We start from the raw sequence: 18,307 nt of genomic DNA, 5'->3' as shown, positions 1-18,307 counted from the left end.
TTGCCCATAGTCGCCACGCTGGGCAGGCGGGTTGGTGACCGTAGGGCTGGCTTTAGCGCACCGAAGACGCAGCTGTATCTATATAATATTCGTATTTTATTATATCTTTAATAGGTAATGGCGACTGAACTATCACGAACCCTATCTTGCGACGGTGAGGAGGCGTCCGAACATTTGCTCAATTTGTCCCCATTTGAAATGAAGAATCTTCTGTACCACATTCTTAGCGGCAAGGAATTCGCCATCAATAGCGGTGAGACTTACTTCATTAACTTTTATAATAAATCCAATTTTTTATTATTGAAGTAGGCTTGAAAAGCACCTTCGAATCTTAATTTTATAAACTATAATTATATGGGTCTTTAATAAATTCGATATTGCTGATGTGAAACTACCACTGACTCAGAATGTAGATTGATGGGTCATAATAGCTTAAGCCATGTCTTAATAATATTAATAATAATACTCTTTATTGTACACCATTAAAAGAAACATCAGAGAAAAAAAAAACATAAAACGAAAGATGTACAAAGGCGGTCTTATCGCTGAAAGAGCGATCTCTTCCAGACAACCTTTGGGTATAGGACACGAAATAGAAACTGCAGTTAGGAGTCTTACATGAAGTACAGTCTAAATAAAACACTCAAATAATAGGTTACGTGTTGTAATATAATTCAATCGATTCAAATAGGAATGTATCCACACATCGAGTCTAACATTCGTTTCATATTATTTGGTTAAAAGTTAAAATGTGTTCTCGATATGTGTCAAATGGACGACCACTAATAGTGTAGTGGCGAATAATTGACTACTACTAAATGTTATGACAAAATGTTTGAGATTCTACATGATATTTACTATTCTCTTCTAATTGGCATTTATTAAATAAGGTAGTGCATCAATATATCGTGCCTAAAATCTGGAACAATTCTTTCGGGGAAGTGCCTTTTTTCCATAGCTATAGACCAAAGCTCAATAACACTGCTCATAAGCAGTGTTATATTCCTGTGGTGAGTGAGGTGGGCAGAAGTTCTCGGGAGGGTCAGGAGTAGGGTCGGCAATGCGCTTGCGATGCTCCTGGTGTTGCAGATGTCTATAGGTAACGATAATCGCCTATACATCAGGTGGACTGTCTGATTGTTTGTCACCCTTGTCACAGGAATAAACGGTATGACGGTCAAATAAATATAGTTAAGGGTCAACAAGTCGACGGCGCGAACTCGTTGGTAGGCGAGGCCTAAATGAATGCTATTTCACCTGACATAGTGTGCGAACGGGAAAGACTCCGAGAAGAGCAGTGAGAAAATATCGCGCGCGTGCATGTGACAAGCTAGCAAATGCGTTTACGATCTCATTGACGACCTCCGTAGCGCTGTGGCTAAACCGCCACCACTATGAGTCTCGTGAGTTCCGAGTCTGGGAATCCCATCTGGGATCCATCTGGGAGTTAATATGTAGATTTTTTATTATTATTAGTATATAAGTGAAAAAAAAATTGCGTGTACATACATTTTGGCATTTCATTTTTATTTATATAAAGATATCATAATATAAATAAATGAAATGAAATAAATTAGTACGTATTATCATAGAGAAATAAATAATCAATACCTAATAATAACATTACTGAAATAATCTCAATTCAATCTCAAAAAACATCAAACAACCAGTCACATTATTAGCATTAAATCACTACATGGTAACCTATAACAAGACTGCTTACTTTAGATGTTTTTTTTTTATTTTATTTTTTGAACACCAATGACAATAAAATAAAAAACATAAAATAAATAATTTGGGGCGCAACGGTAGGTAGATACCTATATGTAGGTATAAAGCGCGCGTCGGCATCGGCGCGGCTCATTTTTAACCGACTTCCAAAAAGGAGGAGGTTCTCAATTCGACTGTATTTTTTTTTTTTTATGTATGTTACATCAGAACTTTTGACCGGGTGGACCGATTTTGACAAATTATGTTTTAATCGAAAGGTGGTGTGTGCCAATTGGTCCCATTTAAATTTATTTGAGATCTAACAACTACTTTTCGAGTTATATCTAATAATGCGTTTTTACTTGACGCTTTTTTCGTCGACCTACGTTGTATTATACCGCATAACTTTCTACTAGATGTATCGATTGTGATAATTCTTTTTTTGTTGGAAAGGAGATATCCCTATTTTGGTATCATGATAAGGAAACCAGGATCTGATGATGGGATCCCAGAGATATCGAGGGAAACTCTCGAAAATCCGCAATAACTTTTTACTGGGTATACCGATTTTGATAATTTTTGATTTAATCGAAAGCTGATGTTTATCATGTGGTCACATATAAATTTTATCGAGATCTGATAACTACTTTTTGAGTAATCTTTGATAACGCGTAGTTACTTGACTATTTTTTCGTCGATCTACGTTGTATTACTCGTCGATGTAATTGAAGTCGGTTTTTTTTTTCGTTTGCGAGCAAACACAATTATTTAGATTACTTACTTACCTATTTCTTTTCAAGATATTTTTGAGATATGAGCTATCACTTTCACAGTATACAACAAAGTCGCTTCGCGCTCTCTGTTTGTCCCTATGTATACTTAGATCTTTAAAACTACGCAACGGATTTTGATGCGATTTACTACATAGGATGGTTCAAGAGGATGGTTTATATGTATAATACATGCATAATATAGTAGAGATACACTGATAATTTTAGAGGTTTCTAATGTTATGTCGTTAATAAACACATTTTTTTGCGCTTACATTGCAAACGCTCGCGCTGGCTGAAGAACCCTACGAGATGGATCAAAATATTGTACTACAGTATTGTAGATCTTAAAAAGATCTACAAAAAAGTCCGCGATGGTATATGTATAGCTCTTAGGGATAACCCACAATAAACCATTTTTTATCCTTTACTTTTTACGAGAAATAATGTCTTATTTACGAAGCTATTTTAAGCAATACAGCATTAATTCTTGTCCCATTAAGTATCTTCAATACACTGTGCATTTAATATAGATCAATATAGCTCTTTACGGCATGTAATTTAAATGAATATTTTCGAAGATATTACAAATTTAAATTGCAAGGACATAACGGTTGCGGCGGTACTACGGCCGGACAGCCGGCGGCGCGTTCCTAAATAAGTAATAATAAAAACAATAGCAAAGACATTCTGTAGTACATTTAGTATCAGCATTGCACCCGTGCGAAGCCGGGGCGGGCTAGTAATGTATAAAATATTACTTACCTACTAATTGGTGATAGTTGAAGTTGATTTATAGGATTTGAGGAGTAGGAAAAAACAAAGGAAATAATTTTTGTACAACGTAATCTGTATTAGTATTATTTATCTTTATTGGTCTTATCCTGTCCTGTGTATTATCTGTTTTACTTAGTTTGCAATAAAGATTAATTGTATTGTAGGTATTGTATTTGTCAGATCTGATAGGTAGATTTCGAGATTTCAGTTCCAGCCGAACTACTGATATTATGCTATACTTGTACCAAGTATAGTATAATATTATGAAGATATTCCTGTGCTTCATTTAGCCTCAAAGTGTCAAAATTTTCGGAAGTAGTGAGACTACTAACTATACTAAAATAAAGAATAACCTCCCCAAACAATCACACTAACTAAAAGCAAAGGCTTGTGTTATGTTACCATGTACCTAGTGAACTAGGGGTGATCCTAGAATATTCATACATAAATACATACACACCTAGACTCGGAATATACATACTGGTTAAACTTTGGATTATGCTCACAAATCCCCATAAATCGACGGTCCATAATCTAAAGTTTTTAGCCTAAATTTTTTTTGTTGCGCCGTGCGGGATCGAACCTGTGGCTTCACGAGTCCCTCAGCTGGCGACTTAGCCACCGCGCTACGGAGGTTGTCAGATGTAAGTAGCTAGTAAATAAATTAAAGCTACATAGGTACGCTGTGGTAGGTACGCATTGTCTACAGGATTCTACAAGGGTTACAAATTAGGTACAACTAAAGGGAAAGGGAATTTACTGCAATTGTAAACTATTTTCTATAAATCACGATAAAAACAAATTTTCGATTAAATTGTTTTTTTTTTCGTAGTATTAGGGAAAGCGATGATTTATATAAAACCCTAAATCTCTTGCTCCCAAGTGCCCCAAAGATATCATTTAGGTAAATAGTATAACTAATAAATATAGTTTTTAGAATAATTAACTTCAGATTACTTTCTAGTTTATTTCCTTGTAAAACGCAATAATAATAAAAAACACAAAATATTTTTCACACTACTTATAAATTTTGCGCTAACACGAACAACCGCTGCAATGAATAAGAGCATTCATGTTTACGTAAATACGTCTGTCTACCTTTGATGTACCGACTGCCGCGAGACACGACAACGACGCGACTGTTGCCTATTTCTTGTCAAAAAAATATTGTGAACGGTTTAGCAAGGACCACCAATTGTCAGCGTATACCTATATCAGATTCGCATTCGAGGCTATGTTCACAGAATTCATAAAAATTTGCGAGTCTTTTAAACTTATTTAGTTATTGTGTAAAATGTTGCTGGCAGGTTACTAAGAACTTACTAAACGACTAGAAAAGGTACTTTACTTATTGACAACATTGATATGTAAATAATTGTGTTTGCTCGCAAACGAAAAAAAAACCGACTTCAATTACATCGTAGTAATACAACGTAGATCGATGAAAAAATAGTCAAGTAACTACGCGTTATCAAAGATTACTCAAAAAGAAGTTATCAGATCTCGATAAAATTTATATGTGACCACATGATAAACATCAGCTTTCGATTAAATTAAAAATTATCAAAATCGGTACACCCAGTAAAAAGTTATGCGGATTTTTGAGAGTTTCCCTCGGTTTCTCTGGGATCCCATCATCAGATCCTGGTTTCCTTACCATGGTACCAAACTAAGGATATTCCCTTTCCAACAAAAAAAGAATTATCAAAATCGGTACATTCAGTAGAAAGTTATGCGGTATAATACAACGTAGGTCGACGAAAAAAGCATCAAGTAAAAACGCATTATTAGATATAACTCGAAAAGAAGTTGTTAGATCTCAAATAAATTTAAATGGGACCAATTGACACACACCACCTTTCGATTAAAAAAAAATTGTCGAAATCGGTCCACCCGGTCAAAAGTTCTGATGTAAAATACATAAAAAAAAATACAGTCGAATTGAGAACCTCCTCCTTTTTTGGAAGTCGGTTAAAAACTATAGATCAATGATTGACAAGCATTAATTCCGCCGATAATCTGTCACGCAGTTTGGTGGATTATAAAATTGTACAGTATTTGGTCAAATAAAGAATTTATTATAATAATAATAATAATTATTATTATTATTGATTGTTTTATAGAGAAACAATATACAAGTCACTTCCCTTCACTGTACTAATAATAGCGATTAGCGAGACAAAGTCAAAATTCAAACGCAACGTATGTTTCACCCAAAATGGGAATTCAAAGTAATAATAAGACAGGCAGCAGAACAAGACATTGTTTAATAATAATGTAAAGCCGCGCGCGCGGATGGCGCGGCGCTTGCCTTCCCTCCCACTCCCCGCGCGTAGGTTGAAAGGCACATAGATTCATAACTAAAACGACCGCGTAAAAAAATGTGAATAGACTTTTAGCATAACGGTTATTATAGAAAAACTACTAAATGTATCTTTTCGAAATAAATTTATTTCCGCTTTTGAATAACTAAACTATATCGGTATGGGCTTTATTTTAGAGTTTTCTTTCTCCGTATACTATTTATTTTCGCCCAAAGTTGGGCTAAAATCAGTGTTGAAATACGAAAGTTTAGAAGCTTGTATTTTTTAAATGTACACTTTTTTTACGGTTTTGAGTACATACATACATAGATAATGACGAGATCAATTGATATTATCCTTAATTTTGAATGGTCAACGTCGAACATTGTAGTAGTTACTGTTATACGTTTGTATGGAAAGACGAGCGACTTGTTTAACCTTAAAACATTTATTTCGTATAATCTCATATGACAACTAAAAGCTTAATATAATATTTATATCGCTGAGAATAGTGTTAATACACTTTCGTAAAATCTAGTTTGTCGAACCATAATGTTGAACTACGTAGCTAGATTTCAGCCTATTGCAGTCCACTGCTGGACATAGGCCTCAACAAGTTCGCACCAAAAATGGCGTGAACTCATGTGTGTTGCCTATAGTCTAGATAGATTTAAGTAGTATTTTTTTCTCTCTTATAGATACTGTTTATTTACTATCTTCGAAGCTATATGATTCTAATACCAATTCCATCTTCAACAGCACACATTAAATATTACATAAATTTCATAATAAATACAAAGATTATATTTCTTCTTTAATTTTTTTTAACTCACCTTGAAATCAGTTTATTGAATCTCTTATTAGCGTTAGAATATGTTTCTTTGCAGCCAACTCACTTTTTGACATTAAGGAAAAGTTCAATAAAAGTAAAGGCGAGTTATTCATGCAGTGTGGACTGTGCTTATGTTTTGTTTTGATTGCCCTGTGAACGTCCCTTTATTTTAATGTTGCTGGCATTTTGTATGACTGGCTGTTTAAAAAAAAACGTTTGAAATTTTACTAACAATATGGTAACAGTTAATAAAAATTATACATTTTATAAACTTAAATGTAAATTACATATATAGTATTGAGTAAAATAATTTTGATCTATTCTACCTATTTTGTTCTAAAAGTAATTTCATATATTAACCACTCCTCCGTAAAATCGTTCACTTTGTGAATTTGTAAAAATATTATATATTATAAGTTGTAGATTTTAAAATCTGTTCCCAATTAACAGTCATAATTATCATTATTTTATTTGTTGATATTTAAAGTATTTTGTTTTCCATTATAATTTCACACATAAACGTATATATGGCGGCACTCATAACAAAAATTAATTTTATTATTTTAAGTATCCTGCATCATCTTACATTCGTTTTACATAAATATTAATTTTGTGCGGAAACCAAGAACAATAAAATAAAATAAGCATAGTTAGATGATTGTTGTTTATTAATTCCCTTTCCTTTGTCTAATTGAATTTTATGACCAAAATGTTTAATCGATAATAAAAATAAAAAAAAATATTGTCTATTACAATCGGCGACAAAACTTAAGCACACTACACATTTTTCATTACAACTCTTAATAGGAATATTTTTTAAATTTTTGTGTATACTTTTAAAGATTGTTAGTCAAGGCATTCACGCAAAGATTAGAAAGAGACAGGCTATTATTTACCTAAAGGTGCCGAGTAAGATCATACCGCATGAACAGCGCGAGTAAACTATATCACACTTAGGCATAAAAAATAAAATAAATACTGATGGATATCCATCAGGTTAGATAGGTATTTAATAGCAGTCTCTTTCTAATCTTAGCCTGAATACCTTGACTTAAATAAATAATTAACAAACAGTCTTTAAAAGTAAAGTCAAAAAGATAAAAAAATATTCTTATAAAGAGTTCTTTGTAATGTAAAATGTGTAGTGTGCTAAAGTTTTTTCGCAGACTGTATAGTAAAATTAACATTTGTTACATTATTATTAATAAAAAATGAAATATGTTCACAGTCGGCAGAGGCAACTTTTCAATTGTAAGCAACAAATCAAATCGATACACGAAGAAATCTCAAATTTTGTTGGAAGGTCAAGGAGTTCAGGGCACCGATGAAGGTAATAGAGTTTTTATGTATAAAAAATATATTTTGTGACATTGTAGTAAGTAAAAAAATCATATTGCTATTAAAACAAAAAGTAAACTTTACTTAAATATGAAGAGTAAAGATAGATATGATCAGATCAAGGTCAGCATCCATTAAAGTATGGACAGCTTAAGAGAAAAATAGTATATGTACCTACCCCGCAAATGTTGTTTTGCCATATATGTTATTAACTCATTAACCCCCCCTCCCCCAACTTAGGGGTATGAAAACTAGATGTTAGTCGATTTTCAGACCTGTTTCTGTCCAGCCGTTTCGGGGGCGTATTGTAACTAACATTGTGATACGAGAATTTTATATATAAAATATAGTTTCTGCTCAAGAATTCTCGAGAAATTTGTCATTAATCTAAAAAGGAAAAAAAAACTCGATGCCTCGAGAAAAAACCGCCTATCAGGTGATGCTGTTATTGCTCTTGTATCTCTGAAAACCTATTTTTAAGGAAAAAACGTTGTAATGAAATTTGATTTCTGTGTTGATTATTTTTCAAGTCATAGTTTACCAACTAAAACAAAACTTATCAACAATGTTAGTTTTAGTTGACATAATATGCTTTGCTCTATATTGAAAGTTCATTATGATTATTCGTGTTTTGTTTAATCAAAGACGGAGATGTTATTAACATTAATAGTTTATATATGTATAAAAAGGCATTTTAAGTTTAAATTGACATGCAAAGGTTTATTCTGTTAATGAAGTTTTAATAGTTATCGAAATATTCGTACATGTGACCATTTGGTTTAGTTGTTCTGATCCACTAGTGTTATGAGTAATAAATCAAAAATTTGAAAATAACATCATGTACTGATAAAAAAACTAAAGTTTCTCGAGATAATCGCAAAACTTGAGAATTCCTGGTAAAGAGTTCTCATTCCTCGAGAAATAAAAAGAACCAGAAACCGTACTTTTTATAGAATTAAATTTTGGTTTATTTCCAATAATTATCACAAATGAAAACAAATGGATCGGATGAATTCTTATTGTGTGTGAGTATAATCTTATTAAATTCGACTATTGTTTATAATAATCTCAATAAGTATATTCCTTTAAGATACATATTTCAATCAAGTATATCTATAATACTTAGACTTTAAAGCCTTGCTGTTTTGCTTTTAAAGTTCCCTTAATAAAATCCCTGTAATTAATATAATTCCAATAATCAATTCTCATACTATCCCCAGCCCCAATAACCGAACCGGACAGGCAGGGTCAGTGGTTGAGACGCAGACGACTCGACGGAGCTCTGAACCGCGTCCCGAGAGATTTCTATCAGCGTGTATGGGCTGTTTTGGAGAAGGTATTGTACCTATTAAACCCTTGTCTGAGAAAAATGCTCTGCTAGTAATGCGATTAATAAATAAGCTTTTCAATGCTAAGGTCCGATGTTGCATTGATTAAAAAGTGAAAAAAAAAACAGATTGCTATGACGATATAAATGAGTTAAACTGTATTAAATATCAATGCTTAATATCACAATCAGTATAACATTCCAAATTTATGATAAGCTGTGGCTACGCCACACGACACTACATACAGTACGACATAATATATGCATGAATGTCATAGAATAAGTAAGGCACGATATGGGAAATTATCTTTGAAATGGCAATCGTAGATGTACGATTATTATCTTTGGTCTTGGAGTTTCCATGTAATAGCTTCAAATGGTCAGCCACCGTGGAGCCTCAAACACACACATTTAAACAAAAATTTAATTATTTAATCAGCAAAAAATAGCTTAATATGTAACACAGGCGTGTGGCAAAAAATTGCTTGCGTACAAAGTACACATGTCAGAAGTGAAACTTTTTTGGCAAACAAATTAAAAAAAAAAAAACGAATTCAAAAAAAATTGTACGAACTATTTACTGCCATCTATCATTAACTAGCCTACATTTCGTATCTCCAATTTCTTTAATACGCTTTACTCTAAGTATCTATTCTAATAAAAAATTGAGTTTCATAATGTAATCTATAATTTTTTTATGAGAATAAATTATAAGTATTGTCAAAATTCTTTTAACGGCATTTTATAAATATTTGATTTTAGCGTTATCTAGTTAGATTGCAATCTAATACTATCGATATAATATCACTAACTACCTTTGTAGTATTCATAGTACAGGCTAGGTGGCTTTACCTACCAAAAACAATATTTTTTATTTTAATCAAAAGAAATTCAAAATATCACGGCAGTTTCCGTAAACAGTTCAAATTATAGCTTCCTATTTATTTTTAAATTTACCATATGTGAAATGTAAGAAATTAGAAAACACACAGAAACTAATTGAAATGTGCGGTGTTCCCAGGCGGTCACCCATCCAAGTACTGACCGCGCCCGACGTGGTATGGACGTTTAAAAAATTCGTGATTCATGACGCGGCGCCGTGACGCGTTTGATCCGTAAAAATTATACCCCTCATGCGTCTATTGAAGTTTAACTACAAAGATGTCGATGGATAGTTCTGAACCCTTGACAAACAGTTTTAAATTAACAAATCACTGACTAATTCAATTTAAGTATTTTTCCCATCAATTAAGCTTTATAAATGCCAATATTTTTCAGTGTCAAGGCCTAGTAATCCAGGGCAAAGTGCTACAGCCGAATTTGACCCAAGAGATGACGTCAGGCGAGCTAAAATTCGCGCTAGCAGTCGAAACAGTATTGAACTCGATACCTCAACCTGAATATCGTCAATTAGTTGTTGAAGCCCTCATGGTCATAACGTTGGTCGTCGAATACAAAGCCGTGAACAATTTGGGAGGAATGATAACCGTCGAACATCTAGTGCACAAAGCTAACCAAATATTTTTGGAGGATCAGGTCAGTTTTTATATATAATTCTGTGTTTCCTATTTTTATTCTATGAATAGTTTTTTTCATATGATAACGGTAAATTCTCATTGAAAGCCTAACGGTATTGACTTTGGCAGTCGAATACAGAGCAATAGCCAAAGCCATGGGATAAACAGCTAACATCAAGTACGCAAAGTTAACACAAATAAAAAAAAATTGAGTATTAGGTGTCATCTCTCAAATCTTGAGTATAAAAAAAAATTCATTTACAATATTGATTTTTATTTAGCTACACACATTAATTGTAGACGGGTATAACAAAGAAAATAAAACATCGCTCAATCACCAAATGGGCTGGCCATCTGTGTCGCAGGACCTATTGTCGTTGGAGCAGATGGGTCCTGGAGTGGAGACCGCGTCTTGGCAAACGCAGAGTGGGACGTCCTCCGGCCCGTTGGACCGACGGTCTACGTAAGATTGCCGGTGTAGGCTGGATGAGGATTGCGGAAAACCGGGATGTTTGGCGCGAACTCGGGGAGGCTTATTTCCAGCAGTGGACTGCAATAGGCTGAGCTGACTGACTGACTGACTGACTGACAATCACCAATTCAACAAAAAAAATCAAACATTACAAAATAAAACTAAAAAAAAAAATAATAATTTTCGCTTTATCTGTGGAATATCAGACACGGTGTGCTGGCGACGCGACGCTGTGCTGCGCGAAGGCGGCTGGCGGCGTGGGCGGGGGGGCGAGTGCGGGCGGGGCGGGCGGCGCCCAGCTGTGCGGGGGCGGGGCGGGCGGCGCCCTGCTGTGCGGGGGCGGGGCGGGCGGCGCCCTGCTGTGCGGGGGCGCGGCGGGCGTGTGCCAGCTGCTGTACGACAGCGCGCCCAGCGGCCGCTTCGGCACCATGACGTACCTGGCGCGGGCCGTCGCCGCGCTGCTGGCCGAGCGCCTGCCCGCGCACGAGCCCGTCGAGTGCGCCATCTCGTAGCTGGCCTTGCTTATGTGTGGCGTCACAACGTAAGTGAGCTTAGTTATATGTGAGTGTCATCACGTAGGCGCGCTTAGTTATATGTCAGCGTCATCAGGTACGTAAGTTGTCTACCGTCTACTGTCTGCCACATTACACGAGGTGCACGTGCGGCGTGCGGCAATTAGAGAGACTGAGAGACATTTAGAATTCGCCCATGACTATTAAAAACGTCGGATGTGAAAAACAGCAACTTTACAGGAGAGCGATTCAAAGTGTAAATTGCGTGTATCTTTTTACTTATTTAAAGCAGGATCATGAAATTTTAAAGTAATGCTGTACAGCCTATTTATGTTTATTATTATTACTAGCCAGTATTTAATGTATAAAAGTCACTTGTTACATTTTTAACGGGTTAAGACTAATAGGTACTGATTTGTCAGAAGTACCACAACTAAATAATATATGCATAAAATAAAAAAATTCTCTTCGGCTGATGATAGACTTGGCTATTTGGGAACGTGTTATGAAATAAACAAAAAAATGCGAATTTGCAGTTCCGACGATGTTAATAGTCACTAGCGACTGATACACAGACCGCTACGTATCTAAATGTCTTCATAAATTACATACTCTCATACTACATGTGTTTTGCCCTTTTAAAAGCTTAAACATGTGTGTACTTTTCTTAGGAAGGATTAAAGCTTATTTCAACATGTTACATCACTGTGATATGCTTAGCTCATAACGCACCTTTAATAAAACAAAGATGTAACTCAAAATTTGTGGATTTGGAGATTTTACAAGAAAACCCGTCTTCGTCGCGTAAAGAATAGGTAGACTTCGACTCCGGCGTTTTAACTATAAGATACAGAGAGATACGCGACTGTTGCTCTCTTTTCTATGAACTGGAACTGACAAATCAGTTCTTATAAAGTGGCGTGATTCAGAGATGCACCGGCAATGAGCGGAGATTAAAGTGCTGCCGTTTTGAGTAACATCAAATAATTCGATATTAGATTAAAAGGGATTTAAAATAAAAAGATGATTTTTGTTATACTTCATTCTCTCAGAAAACGTATTTGATAATGATGTGTAACATTTGGATTTACTTCGGTTTTGTTTTAAAAATTGATAAATTTTACAAAGTTAACGCCTAATACTTCAGTTTTATATTGAAATATATGCCTTAGTTGTTGGAGTAATTGGTTAAGTATCACTTTATTGTAATAAATAAGGCTATTTATAAAAGTCTCTTTTGTTTACTTCTTTTTATTATTTAGAATGACGAAAGATAAGTAAAAACTTTCAACATTAATTCCCTTTTCGTGTAAAAGTTAAGAATAACTTGTAACTGTTGTGCTTATTTGTATAGGTTTTGAAAACGGAGTCGTCTTAGAGCTCACAATTTTTGTTAAGTTTCAGCGTATCGAGCGTAAAAGTTATAAGATAAACATAATAGTGTATCATTACAACCTATACAGTCCATTGCTGGACATAGGCCTCCATAAGCTTTCCCCAAAAATAGCGTGAACTTATGTGTTTTGCCCATAGTCACCACGCTGGGCAGGCGGGTTGGTGACCGCAGGGCTGGCTTTGTCGCTCCGAAGACGCTGCTGCCCGTCTTCGGCCTGTGTATTTCAAAGCCAGCAGTTGGATGGTTATCCCGCCACCGGTCGGCTTTTTAAGTAATATAATAATAGTGTAATAAGTTATAATTTTTTTTCATCTGATTACTGTAATAAATGTGAAAGTTTATGAGGATGACGTATGGATGGATGATTGTTACTCTTTTATGGCAAAACGACTGAATAGATCATTGTCATTCAACAATCCCGCTACTTTGACGTTAAATCATTATGATTATTATTCACCCTTAAAATATACTACAGTATTATCAATTATTGTTATTTTAGACTAAAGAAGTTATGCAGGTTGAAGAGGAAAATCAACAAAATACATATATCTCCAGAGGCCAAAAATGTAACTGCAGAGCTGACCAAAATGATGACACCGACTCAATATTTTACTGTCATTTATGAGTTGACGAGAAAAATGACACCTAAATAATACTAGCCATTTACAGTCCTCTAGTTCGTCTTCAAGATCATCTTAATCTAGTTCCGATTCATCTAGCTCATCATCGTCAAGCTCTTCTAGCTCATCTTTATCCAGTTTTTCAAGCTCCAATAGTTCAATGCCTACCCAAAACCCTGCCCCACAAAACATTACAACGGATTGTGAAGAAAAGACGTCTTACACCAATTCACCACAAAATACTGAGCAAAATATGAGCAAATTCAGCTGAGAGAGCGACGAAATTACAATAGTGTGGCCAGTTACAATATTTCTCCAGTATAATACACAGATCTAAGTGACGTCGACCTGAGTGACGACGATGCACTGTATTAGTATAGATTTTAATACGTTGTTTAATAAGCCTGTCAACAGAATAAATTTTATGTTTGAAAATCAAAGTTCTTCTGACTCTGACTGCAATAATAAACCAAATATTTGTCAGTCAGTTCAGCCTATTGCAATGCACTGCTGGACATAGGCCTCCCCAAGTTCGCGCTAGACATCCCGGTTTTCCGCAATCCTCATCCAGCTTACACCGGCAATCTTAGGTAGATCGTCGGTCCAACGGGCCAGAGGACGTCACACACTGTGTTTGCCAAGACGCGATCTCTTCTCCAGGACGCGTCTGCTCCAACAGCCACCGGTCCTGCGCCACAGATGACCAGCCCACTGCCACTTCAACTTGCTAATTCTGTGGGCTATATCGGTTACTTTCGTTCTCTCGCGGTAGTCTCGTTTCTAATCCTATCTTTGAGGGAAACCCCAAGCATGGCCAGTTCCATTGCACGTTGAGGGACTTTATATTTGTGGACCAGTCCCTTCGTCAGTATCCATGTCTCGGCTCGGTAATGTTAACACAGGCAGGACGTATTGCTCGAAGATTTTTGTCTTCAAGCATTGCGGAATCTTCGAAGTGAAGACTCGACGAAGCCTGCCAAATGCCGCCCAGCCCCACCGAATTCTCCTATCGGCCTCCTTCTCAAAGTTGTTGCGGCCTAGTTGGATAGTATGGCCTAAGTAAATATAATCCTGAACAACTTAGAGAAGGGTACCATCGACCGATACCTGTCTTGGTATGACTTGGTTGTTAGACATAACTTTCGTTTTGTCCAAGTTCATACAGAGAACGACACGTCGGGAGGACTCGTTTAGACCAGCTAGCATTTGGCCTAACTCATCTAACGTGTCCGCAAAGATGACGATATCGTCGGCGAAATGAAGGTGAGATGTATTCACCGTTGACATTGATGCCTTGTTCAAGGTCTTAAAGATATCCTCCAGCGCAGTGGTAAACAGTTTCGGTGATATTACATCTTACTGTCTTACCCCACGCCGCAGGGAAATAGGTCTTGTTCTCTGGTCCTGGACATGAACGGTCATCGTCGTTGCGTCGTACATACATCTCAGTACCACGATATATCGCCAGTCGATATGACATCTCTGCAGAGAGTCCAGGACAGCCCAGGTCTCGACACAGTTGAAGGCTTTCTCGCAGTCCACAAATTCCATACACAGCGGCTGATTATATGTCTCTGTCTTTTGAATAATCTGTCGAACAGTATGGATGTGGTCTACGGTGTTGTAGTCATTTCGAAACCCAACCTGCTCTGGTGGTTGGAATTCGTCGAGTCTTATGGCGAGACGATTCAAATGTGCAGAAAATATTGATTCCGATGGTATTTAACTTAGGGTTTCACCAACCAAAAAAAGGTCAGTGTGATATATGTGTATCATAATTATGATAATTCAAACAATGAGCAAAAACAAGATGATAGACAATATAAGAAAGAAGAGACTGCTGATTTTTATACTATTTACTAGCTGACCCCGCAAACGTTGTTTTGCCATATATGATAACTTAGGGGTATGAAAAATAGATGTTGTTCGATTCTCAGACCTACCCGATATGCACACAAAATTTCGTGTGAATCGGTCTAGCCGTTTCGGAGGAGTTTAACTACAAACACCGCGACACGAGAATTTTATATATTAGATTATTTGTGGTTAGTAATTATTTGTGATTTTAGGAGATATTTACTAGAGACTCATCATCATCATTACAGCCTATACAGTCCACTGCTGGACATAGGCCTCCACAAGCTTACGCCAAAAATAGCGTGAACTCATGTGTTTTGCCCATAGTCACCACGCTGGGCAGGCAGGTTGGTGACCGCAGTACTGGCTTTGTCGCACCGAAGACGCTGCTGCCCGTCTTCGGCCTGTGTATTTCAAAGCCAGCAGTTGGGTGGTTATCCCGCCACCGGTCGGCTTTTTAAGTTTCAAGGTGGTAGTGGAACTGTGTTATCCCTTAGTCGCCTCTTACGACACCCACGGGTAGAGAGGGGGTGGCTATATTCTTTGGTACCGTAGCCACACAGTACCCATAGCCACACAGTACTAGAGACTAATTGTACCTAATTCTTATAATAGTGTATAGTTTTTGTTTTGTTTAAAAAACAATATTTGTAGCCATAAAGAGATATATAAATATCGGATGATTAATAAAAATTTGTTTAATTTAAAAAAAAGGTGATAAATTTCAGTTTTCGTTTTATAAAAAAATGATGCATTAGTACATACAACATCATAATTACAATTAAATAATCATAAAACGAAACATTGTGATTTATTTTTAAAACTTTTTGTTATGTTTTAATACTAAAGAGAATTTTTTTGAAATACTACCTAAAATATTAAGTAATTTTTGGCATAAAGAGATTTAAGTCGGAACTTTTTTTTCATCTCCATTTTACAGCTATTATAGATTTTAACACAGTTGTTTTTCTATTATTCTATTAATCTCTGTACTTTAAACTACTGATATCAATAATAAAAGTCATTAAAAGCATTACAAATAATTGGTAATTTTTAATCAAACACAATGCGGAAAAAGTGCTAAACTTCAATCGCCAATTCCCACAAATTGCGATTTTTGAGTTACATCTTTGTTTTATTAAGGGTGCGATAATATTCTTTTTTTTTACAGATGATACCATATTCTGACTAAGAAGTTTCACGATGAAAACGTTCTTGAATCACGGTCTTGACTACAAGTTAACTACTGCTCTTAGTAAATTTTATTAGTCGAAAGTATAGATAGCCTTTTGTCGTTTTTGTACTCATTTTCAAGAGTAGGACAAAAATTACTTTAGATTAAAAATCTATATTTTGTTTTTTTTTTTTATATGGTTTTCGGCCATTTTATAATTATTTGTTAAAATTTAGATCGTAAAAATTTTATCATATACATAATTGACTAAGAAAAAAAGTATGTGAAGAATATATTTAATTATACTATTTTGAACATTGTCAGTTGAAAACCCATACTTTGCTAATCGTAAAATTGTGAACCAACCCGATACTAACAATGCGTGGACTAAGTTAACTTATTTTTAAATGTACGTACATAATTATAGTCTATTCGAGTTAAGAATAGTTGTTTGTTCTCAAACAAAATTGAAAATTAGAATGCCTGTTTTAATGGTTTACTTCAACTAGTCAATTAGAACAGAATTTTATTTTTCTTCTTTGTAAACTAATAAAATTATCTCAACGCGAATAGACTGTAAATAGTTTCAAATAAGACATTTTAAGACAATAACTTAGTACAACAAGTTGTAGTTTTTCGCCAGTTCAAAATTTGACAGTAAGTATAAAACCGACAGTTTACAAACCAACAATGTTCACAATTATAAAAAACCTATTATTACACGTATGTAATGTGAAATTGTGTACCTATTATGTAAAACTACTCAGTTAGTCTGTTAGTAAACTCTAATGTTGGATATTTTATTTTAGATTTACTAATACTTTACTAACAAAAATTACTTGATCAGAGAGTAATTAACATAATTATAAAATATGTTGAATTGTATTATCCAAAAAAGTAAAAAAAAAACAATAAAAAAATGAGAATCACTTTCTTCTTTCTTTTTTTTTTTTGTATACCTATATACGTTAACTACTATGGTCATTTTCTAAGTAGTCATGACCTCGGCCACGATACCGTACCGTATCGTTTTGTCAGCGTAATTATAATAGTTCGTCAATTCAACTAATTCAATTCAATAATTTAATTGTTTTATAGTTAGTTCATAAGCTGTTTGATTAATTTTTGATTTATTTAAATACTTAAAGTGCACAAGCACGTGCAATGAAGTGTATAAATACAGTTGGTGTGTTAGAATTTCACGGCTTAGTCTCAGTACCCGGTGACGCTAAAAATATATATGTATGTTAGAATGATTCAGACTTCAGCCACTGGACAGTGCGGGGCTCTTTTTGAGTCATCGTTACGCTGTCAGTTTAATAAACGAAGCTTTGGAAACTATTTTAAAGTTTTACTTCTTAGATAAGCGTCAACCAAGAAACACTGAGTGACGTCAGCTATGCTGGCATCAGGCTTTTTGAAAACACTCTTCTTCCTTCGTTAGGTATAACGACATAAAATGCAAAGTAATTCATGTTATGTTAAAGTATTACCATAAGAGTCCAGAGCCACTAAGGTCATCATTATCATCATCATTACAGCCTATACAGTTGTCACGGTTCCCCTGGTCTATTAGAGATGTAAATAAAACCAGGGTACCATGAACTAAAAAAAAATTATTAAATTAATTAACCCGGTGAGGTAGAATAAAAATGTATGTATATGAGCGGGGTCGAGCACTCAATTCACACAAGCTCCAAAT

The 18,307-nt window shown here is 35.1% G+C and overlaps 1 protein-coding gene across 1 annotated transcript in view; it reads left to right on the top strand.

Annotated features, from left to right (window-relative positions):
• The window catches only part of LOC123670229 (probable phosphorylase b kinase regulatory subunit alpha), a 28,903-nt gene extending 12,120 nt beyond the window's left edge, over positions 1–16,783 (top strand). Inside the window, exons 13-18 of the mRNA XM_045603738.1 lie at positions 115–253; positions 7,621–7,722; positions 8,951–9,066; positions 10,336–10,593; positions 11,253–11,591; positions 16,603–16,783. Coding sequence (XP_045459694.1) covers positions 115–253; positions 7,621–7,722; positions 8,951–9,066; positions 10,336–10,593; positions 11,253–11,558 — 921 coding nt within the window. The 3' untranslated portion in view covers positions 11,559–11,591; positions 16,603–16,783. The remainder of the gene's footprint in view (positions 1–114; positions 254–7,620; positions 7,723–8,950; positions 9,067–10,335; positions 10,594–11,252; positions 11,592–16,602) is intronic.
• Positions 16,784–18,307: the final 1,524 nt, after the last annotated feature.

Source organism: Melitaea cinxia, chromosome 4 (assembly GCF_905220565.1).
Source record: "Melitaea cinxia chromosome 4, ilMelCinx1.1, whole genome shotgun sequence".
NCBI classification, from domain to species: Eukaryota; Metazoa; Arthropoda; class Insecta; order Lepidoptera; family Nymphalidae; genus Melitaea; species Melitaea cinxia.
Note: the sequence above shows the minus strand (reverse complement) of the source record. Positions and strands in the feature narration are given on the sequence as shown.